General features: G+C 41.3%; 1 protein-coding gene across 4 annotated transcripts in view; it reads right to left on the reverse strand.

Moving 5' to 3' along the window:
- Positions 1-23,133, reverse strand: part of LOC119811481 (THO complex subunit 2-like) — a 36,134-nt gene that overhangs the window by 4,305 nt on the left and 8,696 nt on the right. The window contains exons 2-7 of one of the 4 annotated variants that reach the window (XM_038325414.1): positions 16,080-21,404; positions 14,578-14,619; positions 14,292-14,468; positions 10,787-10,940; positions 5,869-6,045; positions 241-403 (exon numbers count right to left, since the gene is read on the reverse strand). In XM_038325414.1, coding sequence (XP_038181342.1) covers positions 16,410-21,176 — 4,767 coding nt within the window. In that variant the 5' untranslated portion in view covers positions 21,177-21,404 and the 3' untranslated portion in view covers positions 241-403; positions 5,869-6,045; positions 10,787-10,940; ... (1 more) ...; positions 14,578-14,619; positions 16,080-16,409. Of the gene's footprint in view, positions 1-240; positions 404-2,270; positions 2,467-2,513; positions 2,726-5,868; positions 6,046-10,786; positions 10,941-14,291; positions 14,469-14,577; positions 14,620-16,079; positions 21,405-23,133 lie in introns of those variants that run through there. The other 3 variants (XM_038325432.1, XM_038325424.1, XM_038325419.1) reach the window with 3 other exon arrangements.

The following is a 23,133-nucleotide window of genomic DNA, read 5'->3' on the forward strand; positions in this document are numbered from 1 at the left end:
TTTGTCAGGTGTCGCTGCTTACACACCAGGTTCCAAGGTCTGATTGGCATTTCCATCACGTCATCAGTTGTGCTAAGGTCTTGGGGTAACATCACTGCTGGGAACAGGGCCTACCCTTAAGTCACTCTTCAGTATTACCAAAGAAAACTGTCACTAGCAAATCTACATAGAACAAAACACCCTGTTCACCAACAGGCAGTTTTTAAGGCCGTGGCCACAGCATCAAGCAGTCTTCCATACCTCTTGTCTCTTCCAGCTCCATGATCTCATGCCTTATGATCAACATCTGGGACTGGGACACCACACTGCAATGGAATGTTCCATTCCTCTGCTCATGTCGTCCCAGGCTGCAGGAGACCACAACTCAGAGGACCACACTACTCAGGGTTCGCTGCTATACTGTCTTTAGAGAAACAAGCAAACAGTAATGTTTTTCTGTTTAACATTATGATCTGAAACACTTTCTAAGTGGTTTCAGCATTTAGAGAAAAAGTCATGGTCTGGTTGGAGAGAATTAAGGGCTACATCTTCACCAGTGAACATGTTATCTGAAGTCTTCAAATGTACACACCCCTACAGTCAGACACTACATTAAAAAAAATCCCAAAGAACACTTTTTATATGTGAAGTGCTTTGGCTACAAAGGTGTTCATTTGGAGTGCTAATGTTTAAAGAATGATGACATGAAAAAGATCAATAGCTAGGAAACTGCTTAAATATAGTTTATCCACACAACATGCTTCTAAGGTGATACCAGAAATTATACTGTAAGAATACACTTAAGGAAACAGATTATACTCACAATGTATATTAAGTAGCAAAGCAGTATGAAAATAATGTTCTCTAATTCCATTACTCTGGTAAAAATATTACATACATGCCTTAAAGTCATGAACTGAAGACTTCTTGAATAGAGCATGTCTGTTGTCTTCCCATTGAAACAACTATCCAAAGCTTTATTTTTAAAGAAGTGGTATGTGTGTGCAGTGTGCACATAAAGTATAAATATGCCAGGTGAGATGGACTGCCTGTGCACATGCATGTGGAAGCCATAGGTCACTATGGCTCTGAAGAGATCTCTCCCTAACCCTGAGCTTGTTATCTGGCTGGCGAGTCCTGGCATCTGCCCATTCCATCTCACTGCCTGATTTTTATGTGGCTGCTCAGAATCTGAACTTGGGTGCTCATGCCTGCCTATGCAGTAGCACTATTTATCAAGTCATGTCTGCAGCCCTTAGAAGTGTTTTTAAATTTTTATTTAGTTGTATTTCATATACAATGGTGTTTGCCTGCATGTATGCCTGTGTAAAGGTGCCAGATCCCCTGAAACTGTTATGAACAGTTGTAAGCTGCCATGTGGTGCTGGGAATTGAACCTGCGCTCTCTGGAAGACAACTTGTGCTCTTACTCACACTGAGCCATCTCTCTAGGCCCATGTATCTTTTAAGAACCAATTTTTGTAAACTTCTATGAAAATGAAAATTCCAATGCCCTAAAATTTTTCCTAAGGTCATATAACAAAAGAAAAAAATCATTAAAAAATAAATAAATAAACCAAGCAAACAAAGGCAGGCAAACCCAGCTTAGCTCTCTCCTAGCGTGTAAGACCTTAGTCCCCCCCTTCTAGGCCTTTGCATCAGCTGCCTATTCCTAAAAACACTTTCACCAGGGACCCTCAGTGGCAACACTGGCCTGGGACTCAGGTAGGAGATTCTCACTATCCTTCCTGACCTCCATTACAGTCCTGCCTTAATTTATTCCTGTAGCAGCCTGTTTTCAGTAGCCCATACTCCCACTCCAGTACCAATCACTGGGACCACTTCTAGCCCTTTCCTGCTAAAGGTCCAATCCCTGGGGACTCGGCCTCCTGGTACAGAACCCACGCCCCTAGCTTTTGCCCTAACCTACTCTCATGTGGCCTTGCCTCTAGCCCATCTCCATTCCCTCTGCCACCCACTGACCTGCAGAAGCTCTCTCTACTAGGGACCCACAACCACCACACCCTGCCTAGGATCCAGATAGGACAACAGTAACCAAAGACTGGAACAGCCACCCAACAAAGACAAGACTAGATATCAACACCAAGAAAAATTTCAAACATCGTAACTTCAGAAGTACAAAAGACACAAACATGAACAGCCAAGACAATATGCTTCCACCAGAAGTCAGTAATTTGTTTTGTGGCTTCATAGCAGGTCCTGAGAAATACAATATAGTTGAAGCACAAGGCAAAAAAAAAAAAAAAAAAAAAAAAAAGAACCCTACTGTAATTGAAGTACCAACAATACAAACACTGCATGCAAGCTGAGACAGGAGATGGGAAGGATGGGAAGTGAAGACCAGTCAGGGTGGGCATGAGATCCACTCGGGCCTCTGTACTAGACTCCATCCATCACCTGCTGAAGGTCATACTCAGTGTTTGGTGTCAACTCTGGCCATGCTCTGTGATGACTGCCTCGGTCCCTCCTAAAGATGATTAAGACACAGACCAGCTCATTACCATCCCTGGTCAAAACCAAACAGTGACTTCACCAGCAGGGACAAAGGAGAGCGGGCTAATGGAGCACAGTTCTCCCCGCACAGCATGTTTCAGAGAGATTTCTGACTCCAAACAAAAGTGCTTTTCTAAGAGTACTTGGGTCAGCAACACCCTTGTCACCAAAAATTCATCTTTAGAATTAGGCACTTTCCAGAGCAGAAGAGAGGCCCCAGGTTGACAATAGCACTAAAAAGAAGAAAACAAAAAAAACAAAAGACTTTTGTTTACAAAGCAGTGCAGGACTGACTGTACCAGGGACACTGAAGGCCTCAATTCTGCATGCAGCATGTACTGAGTAATCAAGGTAGGTAAGTTCTTTTTAATAAGATACTTGAAAGAGTTACGATAACAACTACCCATTGCTTGCATGCAGCAAATGCTGCTTATCAGCCCTACTGAGAGATCTCTAATGTTTTGTCAATTGGGAACTCGAGGGTGAATTACTAAAAATATCACTCAATGCTTTGCAAAGGATCTCTCCAAATCTGCTGACTATGGAAACAATGCTGGTATTTATAAAGGATGATTTCTCACTAAACTAAGTCTTAAATGTTAGATTACACACACACACACACACACACACACAATATGCTGGTACTTTTAAAGGATGATTTAATTAAATCTTAAATGTTAGATAACATACACACCATCTAAATTAAGTGAAATAGCTTAATTAAAAAATCTTAGTTAATATAAAATAGTTGTGTTAGGCTGGGGACAGGCACAGAGGCACACAACTTTAATTCCATCACTTGGGAGGCAGAAGCAGGTGGATCTCCGTGAGTTTGAGAGGAACCTGCTCTATGTAGCAAGTTTCAGGCCAGCCAGAAGTATATAGTGAGACTGTCTCAATCATGATGCCATAAAAAGAAAAACAAGTGCCAAATTAAAACAAACCAAGAGAATCAAAGCTTTTTTATTTTGAAAGTAATTTCCATTTATTATGACATTTAATGATGTAGGTGTGTCTTCTATCTATCTGATGATTTCATTGGTTAATTAATAAAGAAACTGCTTGGCCTGATAGGTCAGAACACAGGTGGGTGGAGTAGACAGAACAGGATGCTGGGAGTGAGGCAGATGCCTCGGGCAGATGCAATAAAGCTCCGACCCAAGATGGACGTAGGCTAGAATCTTCCCGGTAAGCCTCCCCTCGTGGTGCTACACAGATTACTAAATATGTGTTAATCAAAATGTGAGAGTTAGGCAGTAAGAGGCTGAAGCTAATGGGCCAAGCAGTGTTTAAAAGAATAAAATCTGTGTGCTGTTATTTCGGGGCATAAGCTAGCCAGGTGGCCGGGAGCTGGGCAGAAGGAACGCAGCCCGCAGCTCTTACTACAATTTAAAGTATAGGTAGATAGGTAGGTAGGTAGGTAGATAGATTCTTTGCAAGCTCTTGGTACACGTGAAATTTGAACTGACTAAGTTAGAATAAAGTACCTTACTCTTGACATGTAAATAACTCACTAAATACCACTCCTAGTACCCAGCTCCAGTTTGCCCTGTTAATTCAAAGCACAAACAGTAGAAGGGGAGAGGAAAAGAAGAACAAAGTCAGGTGAGCCAGTGACAAGCACAGTGCTGTCAGCATTCCCTGTGCCCAGGAAAATCTCCATTTAAGGCACCTTTACAAATAGGCACCTGCAACTTTTTTTTTTAAACAAAAACATTGACTAGGCATATGTAGTAACTTGGATAAATGAAAAAAATCACAGGAAAGACACAGCATTAAGGCTCAAAACTGACATCCTACTTTCTTGATTTCTATTTGAAAGATGGAGTACTGTGCACAAGAGACAAAGACAGTGATTTGAACTCAGAGCCTCTCAGGATGAACAACAGTGCACATGCAAGAAGAAGGCCAGAGGGGAGAAAAATAATGTAGTCTTGAAACTCGATTAACTTCCTTAACAACTGCAAAGCTCAGTTCCCAAACATGTGGGACTATGTAGAAAACAAAGTGTATTAAGCAACAAGGTAATATTTAAGGATGACTTCCCCACTGTACAACAGAAGGAAATTATTGACCTTGGAAATATTCTTGCTGTTTGGATCAATCAATGCCTTCTGCACTAGTAGAATGTTTTCAGATTACATGTAATTTTTACCTGGTAACAAAATGTTATTTAATTGGTCTAGGTCATGATCGGGTCTAGAATCAAATGTATACTCTGGATAAAACAAAGTACACAAATCTTCACAAGGTCTCCTTAGGATTGAAGTTAAACATTTCTTACAAATGAAAGATTTCTAAAGGATGGCCAGAATTTTATGTATTCAAAGATTTAATATTCTCACATTCACTCAAAGTGAGGCCCAGGAGACTAGGTGTTGCCAAAGCTGGGTCTTAGTGAAATCACTTTCATTCCCAACTTCTATCTAACACAGTATTAACCAAGGACTCCGTCCCCTTTCCCACCAAGGTCACTTAACCTAAAGCCATGCAATCAAATCTCCTTTCCTGGCTGCTAACTCTTTCTGAACGGCACTGAGCGTTTCACACCACTGCTGTTCTTTGTGTATATGAAAACACTGGGAAAAGACTCTAAGAAATTCTTGTACCATCTATCTTTAAATATTATAAACTTCCTTTTGCTCATTACATTATCTGAAATTGAAACTCGATGGAAATAATAGTCAACAGGTACAAAAATATAAACTGCTGGTCTTTTGTTGTGACAGGATGACCTAGGACCAAGTATTAAAGAACTGAGCTTCCACAGCCCCTACCTACAGTGCAGCAGAGTGGCCCGGGGTAAAATACTTGCTGCCCGCACTGTGACCAGAACCCACATAGTGCAAGGAGAGACCTGACTCCTGCAAGTTTGTTTTCTGACTTCCATGTTAGTATATGTGCTAGTGTGTACACACCTTCAACAACAACAACAAAAAAAAAAATAATAAAAATCGTTCTCACTGAACATTAAAAAGATGTCGACCATTTCAACAGTGCTGGCTTTTTCTATCTATTTCATGACACCTCACTATCAAGAATTGCTTTCTGTATGTAAGAGACAAGTTCCCAGGTATTCGAGGCTGACCGTGAATCTGCTATGTAGAGGAAAGAGGTAATCTTGAACTTCTAATTCTCCTGTCTCCACTTACAGGCATGCTCGTAATGCCTGGTCCATGGGGACTGCTTTCCTGAGCATCAGCAGCACCCCACATTTTCTTAACTTCTTTGATTGGGCTATGTTTGTGAAACACATCATCATTCCTATTATAAACAATCATTTTTAATACAAGGTGGCCAAATAACAAACACAAATAGTTATTACTGAGAAGATAATAACAATTAAATTTTTCTATATTACTTAACAAATACTTACAAGTATTCTTGGAAGGCACTTAAGTCATCCAATTAAGTGCCAAAGACGAGCTATGCCAACTGAGAGTGTGCCACAAACAGTGAAGAACATAACAGCAAAGCTACAGAGGTCTTCAGCACAGCATTACATGCTTGTGAGAGCTGGCTCATAGTCCTGTTAGAACATGAATTTGAAGAGCTGCAAAAGAGAGAGACAATATTATAAGATGAACGGACAATACAATGTGGTCTAAACTCACACTTGAATATAATTCTATCATAGCAGAAATAGATGTGACTTTAAAACCATGTCAATTGACATATATGTATCACAAAAAGCCAAGTGTTGTACGGTTTTACATGATGCATGTAGATTTACTCGATTCACAAGAAACAAAATAGTGAGTAAAGAGGCTGGCACAAGGAGAGGATGAGAAGCTGTGGATAACATATATGATAAAGAAACAAGAAAATCTCACAGGCTGCCAAGAAGAAATCAAAAGCTGTAATGTAGCAGATCACCTTACACCATACTGCCTGGCAATTCAACCAGCATTCTACATTATAATTAAATCACAGCAATGGTTAGATAGACTCGGGAAAGGCAGTCCATCTATTGTCCTTCTATTACAAGGCTTAAAAAACAAACAATGACGGCAAAAACACCCTGCCACCACAAGTTACATCAACCTGTTGAAATCATCATTAGGTCCACATAGGAGGATGGGCTATGGATGAAGTTAAGACTTCATAAGGCTCTCTACCCTTAAGTATTATTTCCTTCTTAGGATGTGTACAGACCCTAAGAGCTACATACACATATACAAATAAACATATGTATGTATCTTAGGTTATAAAAATAAAATAAGTATGTGTGTATATATTTAACTTATCCTTTGATTATAATTTTAAATAAAAAGTAATCAACAAATAAGACTTTTTAGGAGTTGGGTAACATTCTACAAACAAGAAAACATAAGTCTTGGACTCAAACATGTAAATGGATTGAAAACTAGCATATGCGGTATTAGGCTACCACTGTGGCATTTCTGAACAATTTTTCTTAGTAGATTCTCCTTCCTCTTTCATCTCTCTCAGCTCCCGCTTCCCTCAACCCTGCTCAGTACCCCGCCCGTCTCTCCCAATTTCAGCTGCAGGAGTCCTCTTGCAGCACTCCCATTCCTCACTTCTTTGTGCTTTTGATATACAAAGTATGGACTGGATCACTCATTCCGTGAGCAACATCATATCACAAAGTTTGCCTCCGGGATAGTTTCCTCCCCTTCCCAGGGCTTCAGAGTCCACAGTCCTCAAAGCCTGCATTGTCTGAAACACGGCTGACAGCCACAATGGCGGCATTTATCTTCTGTGCTGTAATTTAACGGGAAGTTGTTCTTAAAAGGTTCCCACTGTAGAGCTGGCCTACTGAGACAGTGAGATGAAGCACTCAGTGGCACCGTCTCACCACCAAATACAACACCCAGCTGCAGAATTTGGCAACATCTCACCATCAAAATAAAACTCCCAGTTGCAGAATTTGTCAGTTTCTAAATTTTTCCATCAGTATTACCATTGCCTCCATTTTGGGACAAGTGGGCACACCTAGAAGCTGGCCTTCCAGAATCCATGTAAGCTCTAACAGTAGTCATCAAGATAGGAGCTGTGGTAAATGAGAATTCCTCTCTTCTGCCAAATCTTCCATTCTTTCTTTACTAGTTAACTTGTGGAATGTATTTTCAACCATTACATGTGACAGCCTCAGAGTGAACTCAAAAGAGAAGAAAGTGACTTATGTACCCTAAGACACATTGTGGCTCTGTATCTGTCAACTACATCCAGAAACCAACAAACTGTATAGTAGTGGACGACCTGCCCTGGCTGTGCTCGCCCTAAAACCCTCCACGTGAGGGGCGCTCAAGACTCTTGGCTTGGTCTTGTCACTTGGCTGCCTATCGTCCTCCTGTTCGGGTTTTAACAGGAATCACTGGAAAAAGCTTGACAGTAATTTCAATGCACTGTGAGTCATCTTAGTAGTTCCATCTGGATATTAAAGCAGAGCTGTTTAATGTGAAAACTTCTGAAAGCATACATAATTATGAGACTATACTGACTGATAATGTATGTGTAGGTAATCCATGTGAGTGATGTTCAAGTATTACAACAGGATAGATAACCTATGTTAACTGTGAATCTTCCTTGCTTTGCTTGACATTTTGCTCTCTTGTAGAAGCACTCTTTATCTAAGGTACAACACAGTTTATTTTGTTTACTGCCCATCCACCATCCATCTTAAAGCAAGCTGTGTGGGAAGGGTCTGTGTTTCCCACTGACATGTCCCAAGAGCCAAGAACAGTACCCACACAAATACTTTATATCTAAGAAGCATAGGATAAATGCATCAGCAAACAAGAGTTCCCAGAGAAGCTAGTGAAGTTTGTTTCCTCACTGCCTCCCAGAGTGGTCATGGCAACACCATCAAAGTTTATGAAAGAACTTTGTGTTTTGGGAGATTCTTAAGCATAAGCAAGCAACTGGGAATCTACCAATTCCCTCAATTCTCTGACTGTGTCCTGAAAGTCTGGTTGTCAACTGTGAATGGAGAAAAGAGGGAAAGGAGGCATGGATAAAGCAGAGAAACAGGGGTGAATGTACTCATCATCCAGCAATGGCTAATGGCAGTTGCTAGGAGAAAAAGTGACATTTCTAGAATTGGAATGAACTGGATTAGGTTTTTTGTTTTGAGCACTTGCATGTTCATGTGTATGGGTGCATGCAGAAGTCAGAGGTCTAGCATAGATGTCATTCCTCAGGGGCTATTCATCTTACTGTCTGAGACAGGGTCTCAGTAGAACCTGAGGCTAGCTAAACAGGCTAAGATGGCTGGCCAGTAAGTGCCAGAGCTTCTGTTCTGTGTCTATCCCCACCCCACCCCCTTCCCCTGATGTGGGATGTCCTTCTGTGTATGTGTTCATTTTAGTGCTTAATGAATAAAGCTGTTTTGACCAATGGCTTAGCAGAGTAAAGCCATGCAGGAAATCCAAACAGAGATAAGAGTAGGTGGAGTCAAGGAGATGCCATGTTTATTGAAGGAGAAAGACACAGGAACTTTACCAATAAGCCAAAGCCTCATGGTAATACACAGATTAATATGAATGAGTTAATTTAACATATGAGTTAATAAGAAGCCTGAGCTAAGAGGCCAAAAAGTGTTGTAATTAATAAAGTTTCTTGATGGGGAACCTTCAGTCAATGACCTTTAAGAGCCTGGACAAGGTTGGGGTGTGACCTTTTGGGTACCCAGAGAAAACCACCCGTCTGCCCAGCTCTCTCTCTCTCTCGTTCCCACACTCCACACCTTGAAGTTGGACTTCCCATTCCTGTTCCGTGTGTTTTTCCCTTACAATAAAGAATAATATTAAAATCTTTTGGAGTTAGCCTGGGATTATTTGACTCACAGTTTTCCCCCCTTATACACACTTAGCTACAGTTTTTGTGTGATTATTCAGGTCTGGGGGGGCTGGGAAAAAACGCAGTCTCTGGTTACACTCCCCAGCGCTGGGACTACAAGTGTGTCCTACCATGCCTGGCTATTTCTGTGGGTTCTGGGGCTTGAACCTGGATCAACAAGCTTCCTCAGTAAGCACTTTACAGCCGGAACTACTTCTACAGCCTCGCCTCTACTTAAAATGTTCTTTGTTTATGTGCTTGTGACAATGTTTCATGTTGACTGGGTTGGCCTTACCTATGCTAAGTAGCTGAGGACTAAGGCTTATGAGCCCCTGCTTTCACTTCCCGGGGACAGTATTACTGGCAGAGACCACCATGACCCATTTAAGTGGTCCTGGGGATGAAGACAGATTTGTGCACGCTTTATACATGCTAGGCAAGCATTCTATCAACTGAGCTGCATCCTCAGCACCCTGGATTTGAAGTTCTCTATAAATCACAATATTCTTCCATCTGTTTGCCAAATACTCTTATCCTATCAATCCTGCAGCCTCAACTCTCACCTTGCTGTCAGCCTGGACCCTTAACACTTTTTGTCTATGTAGTGGCAGGACGGGTATTTTTCCCTAGCCCGTACGCAGAATAGGAAATGTCTATAGACAGCCAGCCAGAGACAGGAGGGTATAAGCCTGGCCACTCGGGACAGGTTGATGCTGGTGCTGCACAGGGAAAAATCACTAAAAGTTGACTGGGTGTTTCCGCCAGCTGTTTTTCTGAAGCTAGTAATGTGGGCATCTGTTCCCTCCCTGGTTCTTCTGACAAACCCAGGTAATAGCCTGCCCCACGAGACTATTCTCCAGTGGTAACTCCTGTTGTCTCCTTCCACTTTCTACACAGTGTCACCTGTGTAGATCAACTAATTAAAACAAACAAACAAAAAAACAAAAACAGGCAATAGAAACAGGTAAAATCATCAGAACACTTAAGTCTTGTATCAACTATAAATACTTGCTTCCTGGTAAATTAAGGTTTTTAACATAAAATTTTTTTCACTCTGGGTAAATATATATATGGTGATTTTTTGTTTGTTTGGTTTTGTTTTTCAAGACAGGTTTCCCTGTAGCTTTGGAGCCCGTCCTGGAACTAGCTCTTGTACACCAGGCTGGTCTCACACTCAGAGATCCACCAGCCTCTGCCTCCCAAGTGCTGGGATTAAAGGTGCCACCACTGCCTAGCGACATGGTGATTTTTCAGCGACATGGTGATTTTTACTGAATCCTCAAGAGTTACTGGCCTTCAGAAATAAAGGCCTCAAGATTTAGGAATGTCAATTTAGTCCTTAGAAGTATGAGGAACCCACACCAGGGATGTCTGTGCACAGTTTCCACGGCTACCTTCCCTGGTGTGTGACTCGGGGACCAGATGGCACAATGCACAAGGAAAGGCGCCCCATCTTCAGTCTGTGTTTCCATGTGAACTGTGACGATCCTTACCTCAGGGGCCTTCTGTGAGGAAGAGGAGGTTATCTGCGCACAGGGTCTGGCACACAGTAGGAGCTGCACACATTTTTCTTAGGAATGATGTGCGATGAAGTAGTACATAGGAAACGGCACCGCAGATTGAGGATGTGCTTATGCTATCTAGGAACTAGGAAAAGGTGTGTTAGAAGATCAACACCGTTAACAACAAACAAAACAATACAAAACAAAAAAAAAAACAGCTTTTGAGATCATTTAATACCTTTTCTATAAAATTGACTTTTACTAAATTTCTGTCTAAACAATGCTAAATAGAGTATATACTGGGTAGTTGACATAATCTTGGTCAACAAAAAATGTATAGATTAGGTTCCATAAAATGATCTAGATATCCTCACAGAAATCAGGATATAGGGTTAAAAAGAAGACTTTGTCCACAACAATTGCTCAGGGCAGAGATAAAAGATACCAGGAGGCCCACTCTAAAACAGTCTGAGTGATTGTCTTCAATAATTCTAAGAATAAGTACCTTCATCAATGCAAAAGGTATTTAAAGCAAGGGTATCAAAATGGACAAGCCCCCTGCAGATATGCCCTTGTACAATATGAACTTAGTATCATTAGCATAAACTAGAGAAGCACAGGTTTTATATCAGACAAAAAGAATGAGTCCTCAGCAGCTCACACTTTAAGTGACTTTAACAGAGGGAAGGTTGCAGATGAGAGCTATCCAGTGCATTCATGCAGCTCCTAGAGAAAGAAAGACTGAACCACAGGCAGATGGCTTCAGGGACAGGAGGGTAGTACAGAAAGAAAAAGGAGTACAAAATCAGAGAGAATTTTGTAATAAAATACAGAAGTACTACACTTTCTATTTGTAAAAGAAAAACAATCCGATTTTGTACCTGGTGACAGGGCAGGTGGGGTAGAAGAATCTTGCTCAACAGGGTCTTAAGCAAAAAAGAGAAAGAAAACCCTGGCAAGAGGCAGATACAGAATCTGGTGCTGCAGAAACAATCTATGAGAAGTGTGATCTCCGCAGAGAGCCAACACTGAGGAGGGGTTCCCTGCACTTTCTAGCTTGGGCGCCAAGGTGGGGAACCACATCCAAGGATTTTTACCTCATCAAACCCTATGGCTGGAGCAGGGGGATTGGTGGTCCCAGTAGCCTCTGCACCCAGCTAGACAAGTGACCACACTGAGAATCATATACCCGGGAACCTGGCTGTGAATTTGGACTGGACACAGGTCCATGGGATAGACAAATGAAAAGGTGGATCAAACTGAGAAATGTGGGCAGACCTCTGCGAAGAGGAACAAATCTAGCCATGTTCGGATAACGGGGGAAGGCTCAGTGTACACGGAGTGCAAACTGCTCTGGTCAGATAACCTTGTCCACTGTCAGTGCCCTGGAAAGATCTGAAGGAAGAAGAGCAACTACTCCTCATATTCACGTGTGTAAAAGCAGAGCACCTCTGGTGAGAGGGGACATTCCAATTGGTCTATGAATTCTGTTGCCAGAAGCAGCTTGGAGGCAGCTCATTCAATCACAGTATTGCAGATCTGCTGGAGATCAGAGCCAAACATTCACCCAACGTTCAGACACTGGCAGATTAAGATAGGGCTGGATTAAGCCTTCATATGGTCCTGTCTGGGTCTGAGAGACAAAATGACCCAGATCCTCCATTACAATTATTAAAATTTCAAAATGAGAAGATTGTGAAAAGAAAATCCTAGCTTTTACCTAAATTTTTAAGGAAACCTTGGAAGTCTAGGGAATGAAGGATCAAGGTTGGATCCCAGCAAGCAGCTCCTGAGAGAGTGGAATGACACATGGAGCTGCGAGAGTGTAGCTAGGCCAACTGAGGTCCAGAACTTGGACATGCCAGGAATATGGAACATAAGAAAACCTGTGGACAATGAGCAGAGCCCACAATGAGGCCAGATGGGCTTTAAAGGAAAATACTATGAAGAAGGCAGGCTATGACCTATTCTGAGGGTCTACAATCTCACTACCAGTTTGCACCACACCCCAGACATGGGGCTATAGTATTAATGTCTGTCTTCCTGGATTCTGGTTTTGCTCTGGTTCAGGTGTTTTTGCTATTTTTCTACTGTTCTCTTCTGTAATGGGATTTTAATCTGTGCTAGTCTATCATGGAAGAACACAACACATTTTTGAGTTTTACAGAGGTAAACCTTAGCTTTGAGTGCGAGGCTTTAGATTTTGAACTAGAACTGGCATACCTGGAGACGACAATGTACTTTTGCATTATAAGATGGACATGGGTGTTTTGAGGGCCAGACAAGGAGCTGCAGTTGGGGCATCAATGGTCCCCAAAGGACTTACATGCTCACGCTGCAGTTGGGGTATCAATGGTCCCCAAAGGACTTACATGCTCACGCTGCAGTTGGGGTATCAATGGTCCCCAAAGGACTTACATGCTCACGCTGCAGTTGGGGCATCAATGGTCCCCAAAGGACTTACATGCTCACGCTGCAGTTGGGGCATCAATGGTCCCCAAAGGACTTACATGCTCACGCTGCAGTTGGGGTATCAATGGTCCCCAAAGGACTTACATGCTCACGCTGCAGTTGGGGCATCAATGGTCCCCAAAGGACTTACATGCTCACGCTGCAGTTGGGGTATCAATGGTCCCCAAAGGACTTACATGCTCACGCAGCAGTTGGGGCATCAATGGTCCCCAAAGGACTTACATGCTCACGCTGCAGTTGGGGTATCAATGGTCCCCAAAGGACTTACATGCTCACGCTGCAGTTGGGGTATCAATGGTCCCCAAAGGACTTACATGCTCACGCTGCAGTTGGGCTATCAATGGTCCCCCAAAGGACTTACATGCTCACGCTGCAGTTGGGGTATCAATGGTCCCCAAAGGACTTACATGCTCACGCTGCAGTTGGGATATCAATGGTCCCCAAAGGACTTACATACTCAAGACTTGGTCACACATTTTATGCACTGTTCAGAGGAGCTTTAGGCATGTGATTTGGTCATGTGGTCTCTTTGCCTTTATCAAGAGATTAATCTATTAGATGAAAAACTATATTCTAAGTACCCCAAGTAACAAAATTAGCATCTGAGAAATCAAACTTCAAGCCAAAATTATTTAGATGAGACTAAGGTTAGTAAACATGAGTAAAGGTGTCAATCTTGCTGGTTCTTTAATGACTAGGCAGAGGACTGAAGTGGATTTAAAACTGCGGATTTTGAAAGATCTGCCAGGCACTCTTGGGAAATGAAGGTACACGTCACCATCTTATGTAAAAACATGGTAAATGAACGAACAGAGAACAATCTGTCGTTTTTATGCCTTACCTCATGGAGAGACTCAGTATCTGCTAAGTCATTAAACAGAGTGAGTAATAAAGTAGAGCAGAGAAGGCTGCTCAGACGCACACACAGGATCCCTTTCCCTTGCTCCTTAGCTATGTGGTGATAAATAGCTAAACATTATGTATCTAATTTGAGTCACTTATAAACAGAATTGGCGCTGCTTACCTTGTAGTTTGCTATGGAGATTAAATAGGTAATGAATCTCTGAAGACCTAAAGAGTTGCAAGGCACCTGCAAGATATTTTCTATAACTGGTACTAAATCACTCTTTGAAGGCAGAACAGTAACTTCAACAACGCACCATAGCCTACTTCTTATATATTGGCAAACGCACAGCAGGCCCTAAAGAAAAAGAAATAATACCTAGATTATTCTTAATCTGTGCATTAATTTAAGACAGCAAATGAATAATTTCCAGGAGAAATGAGTGCTTTCAGTCAGTTTCAAATACCTCCCAGAAGTCTTCCATTGAAGAAAAGAGAATTCCTTTTTCCTACAAAGATATAATTTTAAGTAATATTAAAATACAATATTTGCTGTATTACAAAAATTATTGTAAAACATGTTGACTCAATTATACACACACACACATTTCTTTTACTTTACATGTTGTTTTTCTCAAACAATGAATAGTGACCTAAATTTAAAACATGATCATTAACATATGATATATAATTTCTATTTGTCTAATGTTCTCATTCAAATTTCAAATAGTTAAGTCATTAACTTTTATCAATAAAAATACATTCACGTATTTCTTAAAACCAGAGCACTAAAATTGCCCTTAGAAAAACATCATGTATGAAACACTGATAATCTACATGCCATCCCTTCCCCTGCCCCCAACAGGGTTTCTCTGTGTAGCCCTGACTGTCCTGGAACTTGCACTGCAGACCAGGCTGGCCTGGAACTCAAAAAGATCCACCTGCCTCTGCCTCCCAACTGCTATGATTAAAGGCGTGCACCGTCACTACCCGGCTTAATTACGTATCATTTCTACAGAGAATTCATACTAAGTATAATCCTGGTGTCATCCACTTTCACTGTGGATACACTAGTGTTTAAGTTTAATACTTAAAAATTATTATTCCTATCAATCAATAGATGGATAAACAAAACATATAGCCATACAAATGGATTATAAGTACACATTAAACACGGAGGTATAAAAAAACCCATACACAAAGCCACAATATTTCATGATTCCATTTATGTTATAACCCAAATCAGCAAACCCACAGGCAGAAAATATATCAGCAGTTTCCAGAGGCTGAGGAAGAGCAGATCTGAAAGTGGAGGCTAATACACCTAGGGCTTCTTTTGCAGACAAGAGAAATCTTGTGAGACTAGACAGTGGTGGTGATTTCACAATGTGGTGAATGTGCTAAAGATCACCAAACTGTGTGCTCCAAAAGGGTAAATTAATCTCAATTTTAAATTTAAAAAGTAATGTTCCAATAAAGATCAGTGTCCATGACTGTGAGTGGGAGCATAAGAAGCAAGTTCTCTAAGATGAAGATGTCACATCAGGAGAATTTCTGGGCAAAAGAAACTACAGTATTTTAATTATATTTATTTAAGGTGTATATAGGTCAGAGAACAATCTGTGTGAACCAGAGTTCTCTCCCTCTCTCCCTCCATCACAGGGGTACCAGGGATCCAATTCAATTCTATCTTTGGTCTTGGTGGCAAGGACCTCAGCCCACTGAGCCATCTTGCAGGCTTGGTAAGGTAAACTGTGATGGTAAACTGTGATTTAAGAGCACATTGAAGGAAAACACTGCTGTTGTGCTTTACACATATAAGAAAGATCTTTCCTACAAACTGAAATTAAAATTTTTGCAAGAAGCCAAAACTGTTAGGTAACAATCATTCCAATGTTGTCAGTTACATTATACACAAATGAAGCCTGCCCTTTAAGAAGGTATTCAGCCTAGGAAACAATGAACTTACCTTTCCAAGGGTGATCCAAGAATCAGCTGGTGAAAATTTCATAAATGCTATTTCTGGATGGTGTCATTTCAAGAAAAAAAAAATGTACGCACAGGGATCTTGCTGCAAGAAACTGCCTGGAGGTGAAAATAATGTTCTGAAAACCATTGACTTTGCAATGTCTCAAGAGGATGGGGATGCATATTCATCTTCTGATGTAACGCAGATTCTCATAAGATGAACAGCACCAGGAGCTCGTAATTAAGTTTTGAGAGTGACCCAGAGCTCTGGCATCCTCTGCTGGGAGCCCTTCAGCTTGGAGGCCTGCCCACTCTTGGCTCAAAGTCTTCATTATCTGTGTTTGTCTGAGGACTTATGATGCTTCTTCTCGTCCTTATCTCCACAACTGTCCCATTTCTCTTTCTTTTCTACCTTTTCTTTATCATGTCCAGACTCCTTTTTCCCACTGGATACTTTATCCACCTTTTCAGGTTTGAAGAAATCACCTTTTTCTTTGCCTGAGGATTTTGACTTATTTTTTTCCTTGTCTTTCTCATTTGGATAAGGACACTCACAGGGGCTTTCACTTTTGTGCTTTGATGTCCCCAATATTCCATTTTCATCTTTCCGCCTTTTGACTAAGTCTAGAGGCACTTCCCGGTCATTGTTTGAATAATCCCTTTTCCGCTCTTTCCGGTCCTTTTCTTCTTTTTTTTCTCTCTCTCTGGATCTTTCCCTCGACTTGTCCAAATCTTTCTTGTCCATTTCTCTCTCCTTACTCTTGCACAACGGTGGTGGAGCATGGTTGATGTAGAGCTTTGCTGAAGACTCCTTGAGTTTGTTGAGACTGTCCTTTATTGTGGAAGAATGGGATGGAGAAGGATGGGAATCTACCTTGCGACGTTTTTCTCTTTCGGGCTCTGCATTATCTGTTCGGGAAACAGGTGATTTCAAGGACCCAGAAACTGTTGTTTTTTCTCCTCCTTTAACGTTTTCTTTTGATTTCATTTCCTTTGCTAAATCTCTTTCTCTTGATGGCTCTTTCTCTTTTTCTCTTTCTTGAGTGGATTTTGAATCTATGTTAGGAACAGTGATCCTGAACTTCTCATCTTTAGCTTTTTCCTCCTTCTTTAATTTTTCCTTATCTTTGTCAGATTTAGGCATTCTTTCCTTGGTCTCTCTTATTTTCTCATCTTTATTTGGCTGCTCTTCCTTGGGTTTCTCTTTACTGTCTTTACAAAGTACCCTAACTTCTGGAGTAACAGCTGAGGTCTTTTCTTTTTTCTCTTTTTCCTTCTCTTTCCCCTTTTCTTTGTCATTTTCCTTAACAGCCTTGGTGTTGGAGCCGCTGTTTCCATTGTTTGAACTCCCTTTTGGTAGGGCACTAGAGGCTTTAGTGACAGCTTTTAGGCCACACTGAGACCTTTCCCTTGACTTGTCAGTCTCCTCAGTGCTGCTCTCATCTGACTTAGACGTGTTTCCTATGGAAGATGGCAGCCCGCTACAAGGTCCATTTGGTACACTTGAAGCAGCAGTTCTTGGAGGAGGATCTTTGTGATGAAATTCATTTTCAGGTATCATGTATGACTTTCTATTTTTCAGCTGCCCAGAGTAGACCATCGCTAGTACATACAGATCTGGCTTCTTTTCTTTCTCTTCTTGGCAGATTTTATGTACCCTTCTTTCCAAAGCCTGTCCCAGATTTAAAACTTTGGGGTACCATGGCAGTATTTTTGTGAGCACAATCAAGATATTTCTGATATGAGTATATTCACCTGTTTCAAGGCAATGTACCGATGCCTTGGTTAGTTTATAATGCCATTTATGTACAACATGTCGAAAATTCTCATAATCTAACTGATCTGCTTTATTTCCACCATCAAATCCAGTTGCTCGTAATATAGTAAGGAATCCTGGATAGTTTCCACATTCCTTCTCATAGGTGGATCTGTCGCTATGCCACCTAGTCACCGTCTCTAACATGCAGCAAAGAAATCTACCATATCGACTAGCTTCATTTTCAGTAAAGCTAGCAACCATGTAAATTATATCAGAGAAAACTCGATCATAGCAGAGAAGTGTGGAGAAATTTGGAGTCTTCTGTTGGTGGACCAACTCAACAAAATGTGCACAGTAAACAGAATCAATTGCTGAAAAAATACAACGAGGAAATATACACAGCTGGAGAAACTTTGTGATGGTCTCATTTTTAGTAGATTTTGCTAAGAGCCAGTTGTCCTTTTCCAATTTCAGTCTCTGTAGAACTCGCTGCACATGCTCCGTCTGTTTCTTTTCTTCTTCAAGAAGCTTGTCCTGAAGGGCAGTACAGCGCTCTTTCTCTTTTTTCTTTTTATTTAGAGGCATTTCTTGATTGTCATCAATTGCTTTCATCTGGATCTTAAGTTTATTGACTTCTCGTTCATAGCTAGTGTGTGGAACTGCAAGGTCATACATTGTCAGAGACCAGAACGTGGTATAAAACTGAGGGCTGATATCTTCCCAGACTTTGGAAATGTGTAAGGAGATCACTGCTTCATGGACAGGAGCCATCACCATCTCACATGATGTAATGTATTTATGAACTTTATGTTGCTGTTTACTACCCTTTTCTGATTTCTTAAGTTCATCATACTTTGATGAAATATGGTGCGCATACATTGGCCGAGACAGGAAAAAAGCTGCATCATGGGGCGTATGAAATTCATTACACAGTACATCAATTGAAGGTACTCTCTTTATGTAATCATCTGTGCTTAAATTTGAAGCTAAAAATCCACCAAACTGTACCAAAGTATCATGACACTGGTCATACAGCTTCCCTACAAGCTTCAAATGTTTCTCTCCGCCTTCCTGAAAGATCACGCCATTCCTCTGCTGGGCCATAAGCAAGCAGAGAGGAAGGGCAAGGTCATGGTCCAGCAGTGCATCCTTCAATCTCTGAGAGGATTTCTTAGTGTTTCTTATCTGGCCAAAATATCCACCCTCAGCTTTCAGTTGCTCCCCACCGGTCATAGCCTCTAGCTGGTCCATTGTCATTTCCTCTGTAACTTCTATTCCTGCCATTTTTTGAACCACTTCTTTCAATATAAGCAGGTCAAAACTTTTGCCTGCCTTTAATTGATTGGCTACATACTGAAGAAGACCAGCAAGGTCAATCGGGTATTTACGAAAAGCTGCACCGCAGAAGCTAGCCAGGCTCTGCAGCCAGCTTGAGATGGTGGTGTCGTCGTGCTTCATCCTTTCTTTTCCTGGGTTAGCCAGCGCTTCAACGATACAGTAGGCCAGAACATCGTAACTCAACGCAGTGAGGTATTTCAATGAGTCCACCACAGGCGCTATTAAGTTATCATATTTCTGTATTTGTGACAAGACATAATCAAACAAAATGGTTGGATTGCTGTGGCTCAGTTTCCCAATCTGTCTTCCTGAAGGCTTCACATTTTCCTTGGTTAAACGCTTCATAATGTACTTGGCTCTGTCTACTGTGTGAGCTTTAATTTTTACTAAAAGTGGGTGACTATGGTAAGTCTCATTCTTCCACTGGCCATATAAGCGGTATCTATGCTGATAAGGAAATGTTTTAAACATTCCCCATAGTTCCTCTGACATACACGCATTGCAATCCATCAAAGAAAGAGATGGAAGTAGTACCTGGTCAGTGATGCTAAGCAAACAACTAAAGATGACTTCCATTTTCTCTTTATTTTCTTGCTTCCCATCAGACTGAAATTCCTTCATAAATGACTTGCCTATGCGCACAACCTTTGCAAATAAGATGGGATCATGAGAAAGGTGGGGACCAAGATAACAGAACATACTGAATACATCTCTCCTTAAGTCTTCAAAGCTCTCTGCTGGCTTTGGTGACTTCTTGTTTTGTAAAGCATTGACAGGTGAGCCTTTAGCACCTTTAGGAACACCAACTCTTCGGTAAAGAGGCTCAATAGTTATGTGTATAAGATTGCAAATAGCAAGGGCTATTACTTTATGTGACGCTGCATAGTACGGCGGCATTCGATCCATAATACTCTGTGCATGCTGCCAATCACCAATAATTAACAAGGCTTCCAACAAACCAAGTTTTTGATTGTCAGGTGCCTTTTCTACTTTATCATCTTTTTTCTTTTCTTTCTCTCGTTCATCACTTTTGTCAGAAGGCAATACAACCATTGTAAGTTTTCTGACAATGTGCTTAGCTTCCACAATTTCTCGTTTGTATTCATTCACAATGCAACTGTCAGCTGGAAGAAGGTGTACATAAAGATCATCCAAATCGATAAGGTTAAACTGCAGAAGTACTGCTGCCACTGTATACAAAGATGATGGAGTCTCACCATTTGGTTCCTGGTAAAACCTGAATTTGAACCCAAGAATATGACACAATGTCTGTGGTTCACACATATTCATGTAAGCTTCTAATAAAGATATAAAGAAATCATGGTGTTCTGGCCGACACTCAAACACCTCTAATATGATATCCAAAACTCGATTGGGGTCTAGATTAAAGCAACCTATTAAAGATTTGAGAATTTCTAAGATTAAATCACTAGTAATATTTCCAGATAAATCTTGCCCCAATTCAACAATAAGCTTGGCATAACCTTCATTTTCTTCTCTTAACAAATTGAACTTCTGTTGTTTGTAAAAGAGTTTCGTCTTGATTTTAACTGACTTCTGATTGAACTGCTGTGATTGTTTGATAAGGCCTAATGACTCCAATGTTTCTGGATCCAAGCGTTCCTTTAGAACCGTGTCTGAAACTAAATATAAACATGCTAATACCAACTGTGTAAAATGATCTCTCTTGTTCTTTTCTTCTAAACAATTCGTCTCAATATCTAATATGCAGAATATGTCAGCAAGAATAAGTGGAATATCTTCACGAAATTCACTGATGTCACTGAGAACACTGGATGCCTGTTCCGGCTTTAAAGTTCCTTTAATGACATGGTATGACAACTCATAGAGAGCTTGTTGAAAATCTCTACAAGCCAAAGTGTCGCGGCTTTTACTTTCACTGAGAATCCGGCATAAACGCAAAAACTCGCTTCTCCCAGATTTCTCCCAGTTCTTGATCCACTCAGTGGGAACCACTACCGTTGCCGCGGGCATCGCCATCTTCTCGTTAGCAGTAACAGAGCCCCAGGTGTGCAGTATGAGCTTGTGCGAGGTCAAAGGAGAACCCCGCCCACGGCGAATGCTGGGAGCTGAGTGTTCTGAAGAAAGGGTTTTAAGGTTGAGTTTTTTTGCTGATTCAGGAACCGGAAGCTGGGAGTGCTGGATGCACAGTGGTGCAGTCTGCTGTCTGGGTGTCTTTGTGGCCTCAGCCACTCACACTGCAGGCCACTGCAACAAAGGAAGAGTCAAATAAGAGTCCAAAGGCAAAGCTCACAAGTTCCCTAAGCCAAATGCCTCCATGAGGGGAGCTGCTGGTGGTGAAGGAGCAAATACCTACCCAGGTCTACTCTCAGCCTCAACTCCTTTCCCCATCAATGTTCTAGGTATCATGATCTGATTGTGGATTATTCATATTGGCTTATGAGAAAGAGCTGACTCCGACAGGTTTGTCAGCAGATCCTACAGCTGGCTTCAGAATCCCATATAAACCTTGTTATCTATCTCAGGTGGAACCTGTGCTTCATCTGCTGACTCTTCTGACAGATAGTAGGGGACCCTTTTGGGTTTCCAGGGTGGATTCACCATTCCTCTTGGTTCTGATCTTTAAGAATGACTATTTGGTGACTTTGGGATCCTTTGATTTCTGTGGGTTAGGGGAGGTTGAAGTTGAGTTTTCCCACTTCTATAGTTCTATAGAATAATCATACTTCTAGTGTTGGCCATGGCTGCAGGAAAATCTTTTCCCTTGCAGCTACACCACGACATTCTTCTCTGGTGCCCCAAACCTGGTGGTAGTAACTTCGAGTACCTCTCCTTCCCAGTTGGTTCCCTTAACTCTACAACATCTCTAACACAGTGTCTTCCTTCAACTTGCTTTAAACATCACTTTGGTTCATCATCTTTTCCCTTTTGGAAGTTGAGAAATACCCATTTGCCTGCGTCTGCTAATCAAATCCCGTGTGAAAATTTCTAACCTAACCCACAAACACTCTCAGTTCACACTGACAGAACCAAAGAGGAGGCAAAATGATACAAAAGAGCCTAGAGTGAATCTGTCCCTGCAGAAGAGCTCACAGTAGCCCCAGGTATCTTGCTCACAAAACTACCAAAGAGGAATGGACACTGTGTAGACACACAGCAGCAGTTAGCAGCCTGTGGGTCACATAGCACATAACCTATCAGATACATACATCAGATTATGATTCAGAACAATAACCAAATTACAGCTATGAAGAAGCAACAAAATAATTTTATGGTTGTTGGGGGTCACACAACATGAAGAACTGTATTAAAGGGTTACAGTATTAGGAAGGTTGAGAACCACTGCTCTAGAGTCAATAGAAGGGTGAAGAGAGCTTGAAGGAGTAAGACCCAATGAATCCAAGGACAACTAAATGATTAAGATTACTTTCAATTAATGTAAAATTGTAATAAATGAACTACAAATCATACTGGGGTTTCCGGTGAGTTTATTGCTAAAAATACTGGCTGGTGTTGAACTTGCTATCTCTAGTGGTACTCTCCTCAGCAGTCATTTATATCTTACCAGGGTCCTCCCCAACCTCCAAGATTACAGTCCATTTCATGAAACCCTAATAGGGAGACTGGTCAGAAGAATTTTATAGTTGCAACTTAAGTTCTAAATCAGCCAGCTCTATGAAGGTGAGGTTGCAATTCTAGGCCTGATTTAATACATAAACTCCTTTAAAGGTGAGGTTATAAAGATAGGCATGATTTAATACATAAACTCCTTTAAAGGCAGAAGCTAGAAGTTAGAGAAATTCCATGTTTCAGAATAACTCAACTTGTTCTAAAAGGGAAGGGAAAATCATTTAGGGAAAAATGCTGGAAGCCTGGAGAAGCTGGAGGAAGCGGGCATAAGTCCTAAGGGCTTTAGTTCTGACATCAAATGGAACTTATTCCTCTTATAACTGGACTTTGGAAGCATATTCAGGTA

Source organism: Arvicola amphibius, chromosome 1 (genome assembly GCF_903992535.2).
Source record: "Arvicola amphibius chromosome 1, mArvAmp1.2, whole genome shotgun sequence".
Classification (NCBI taxonomy): Eukaryota; Metazoa; Chordata; class Mammalia; order Rodentia; family Cricetidae; genus Arvicola; species Arvicola amphibius.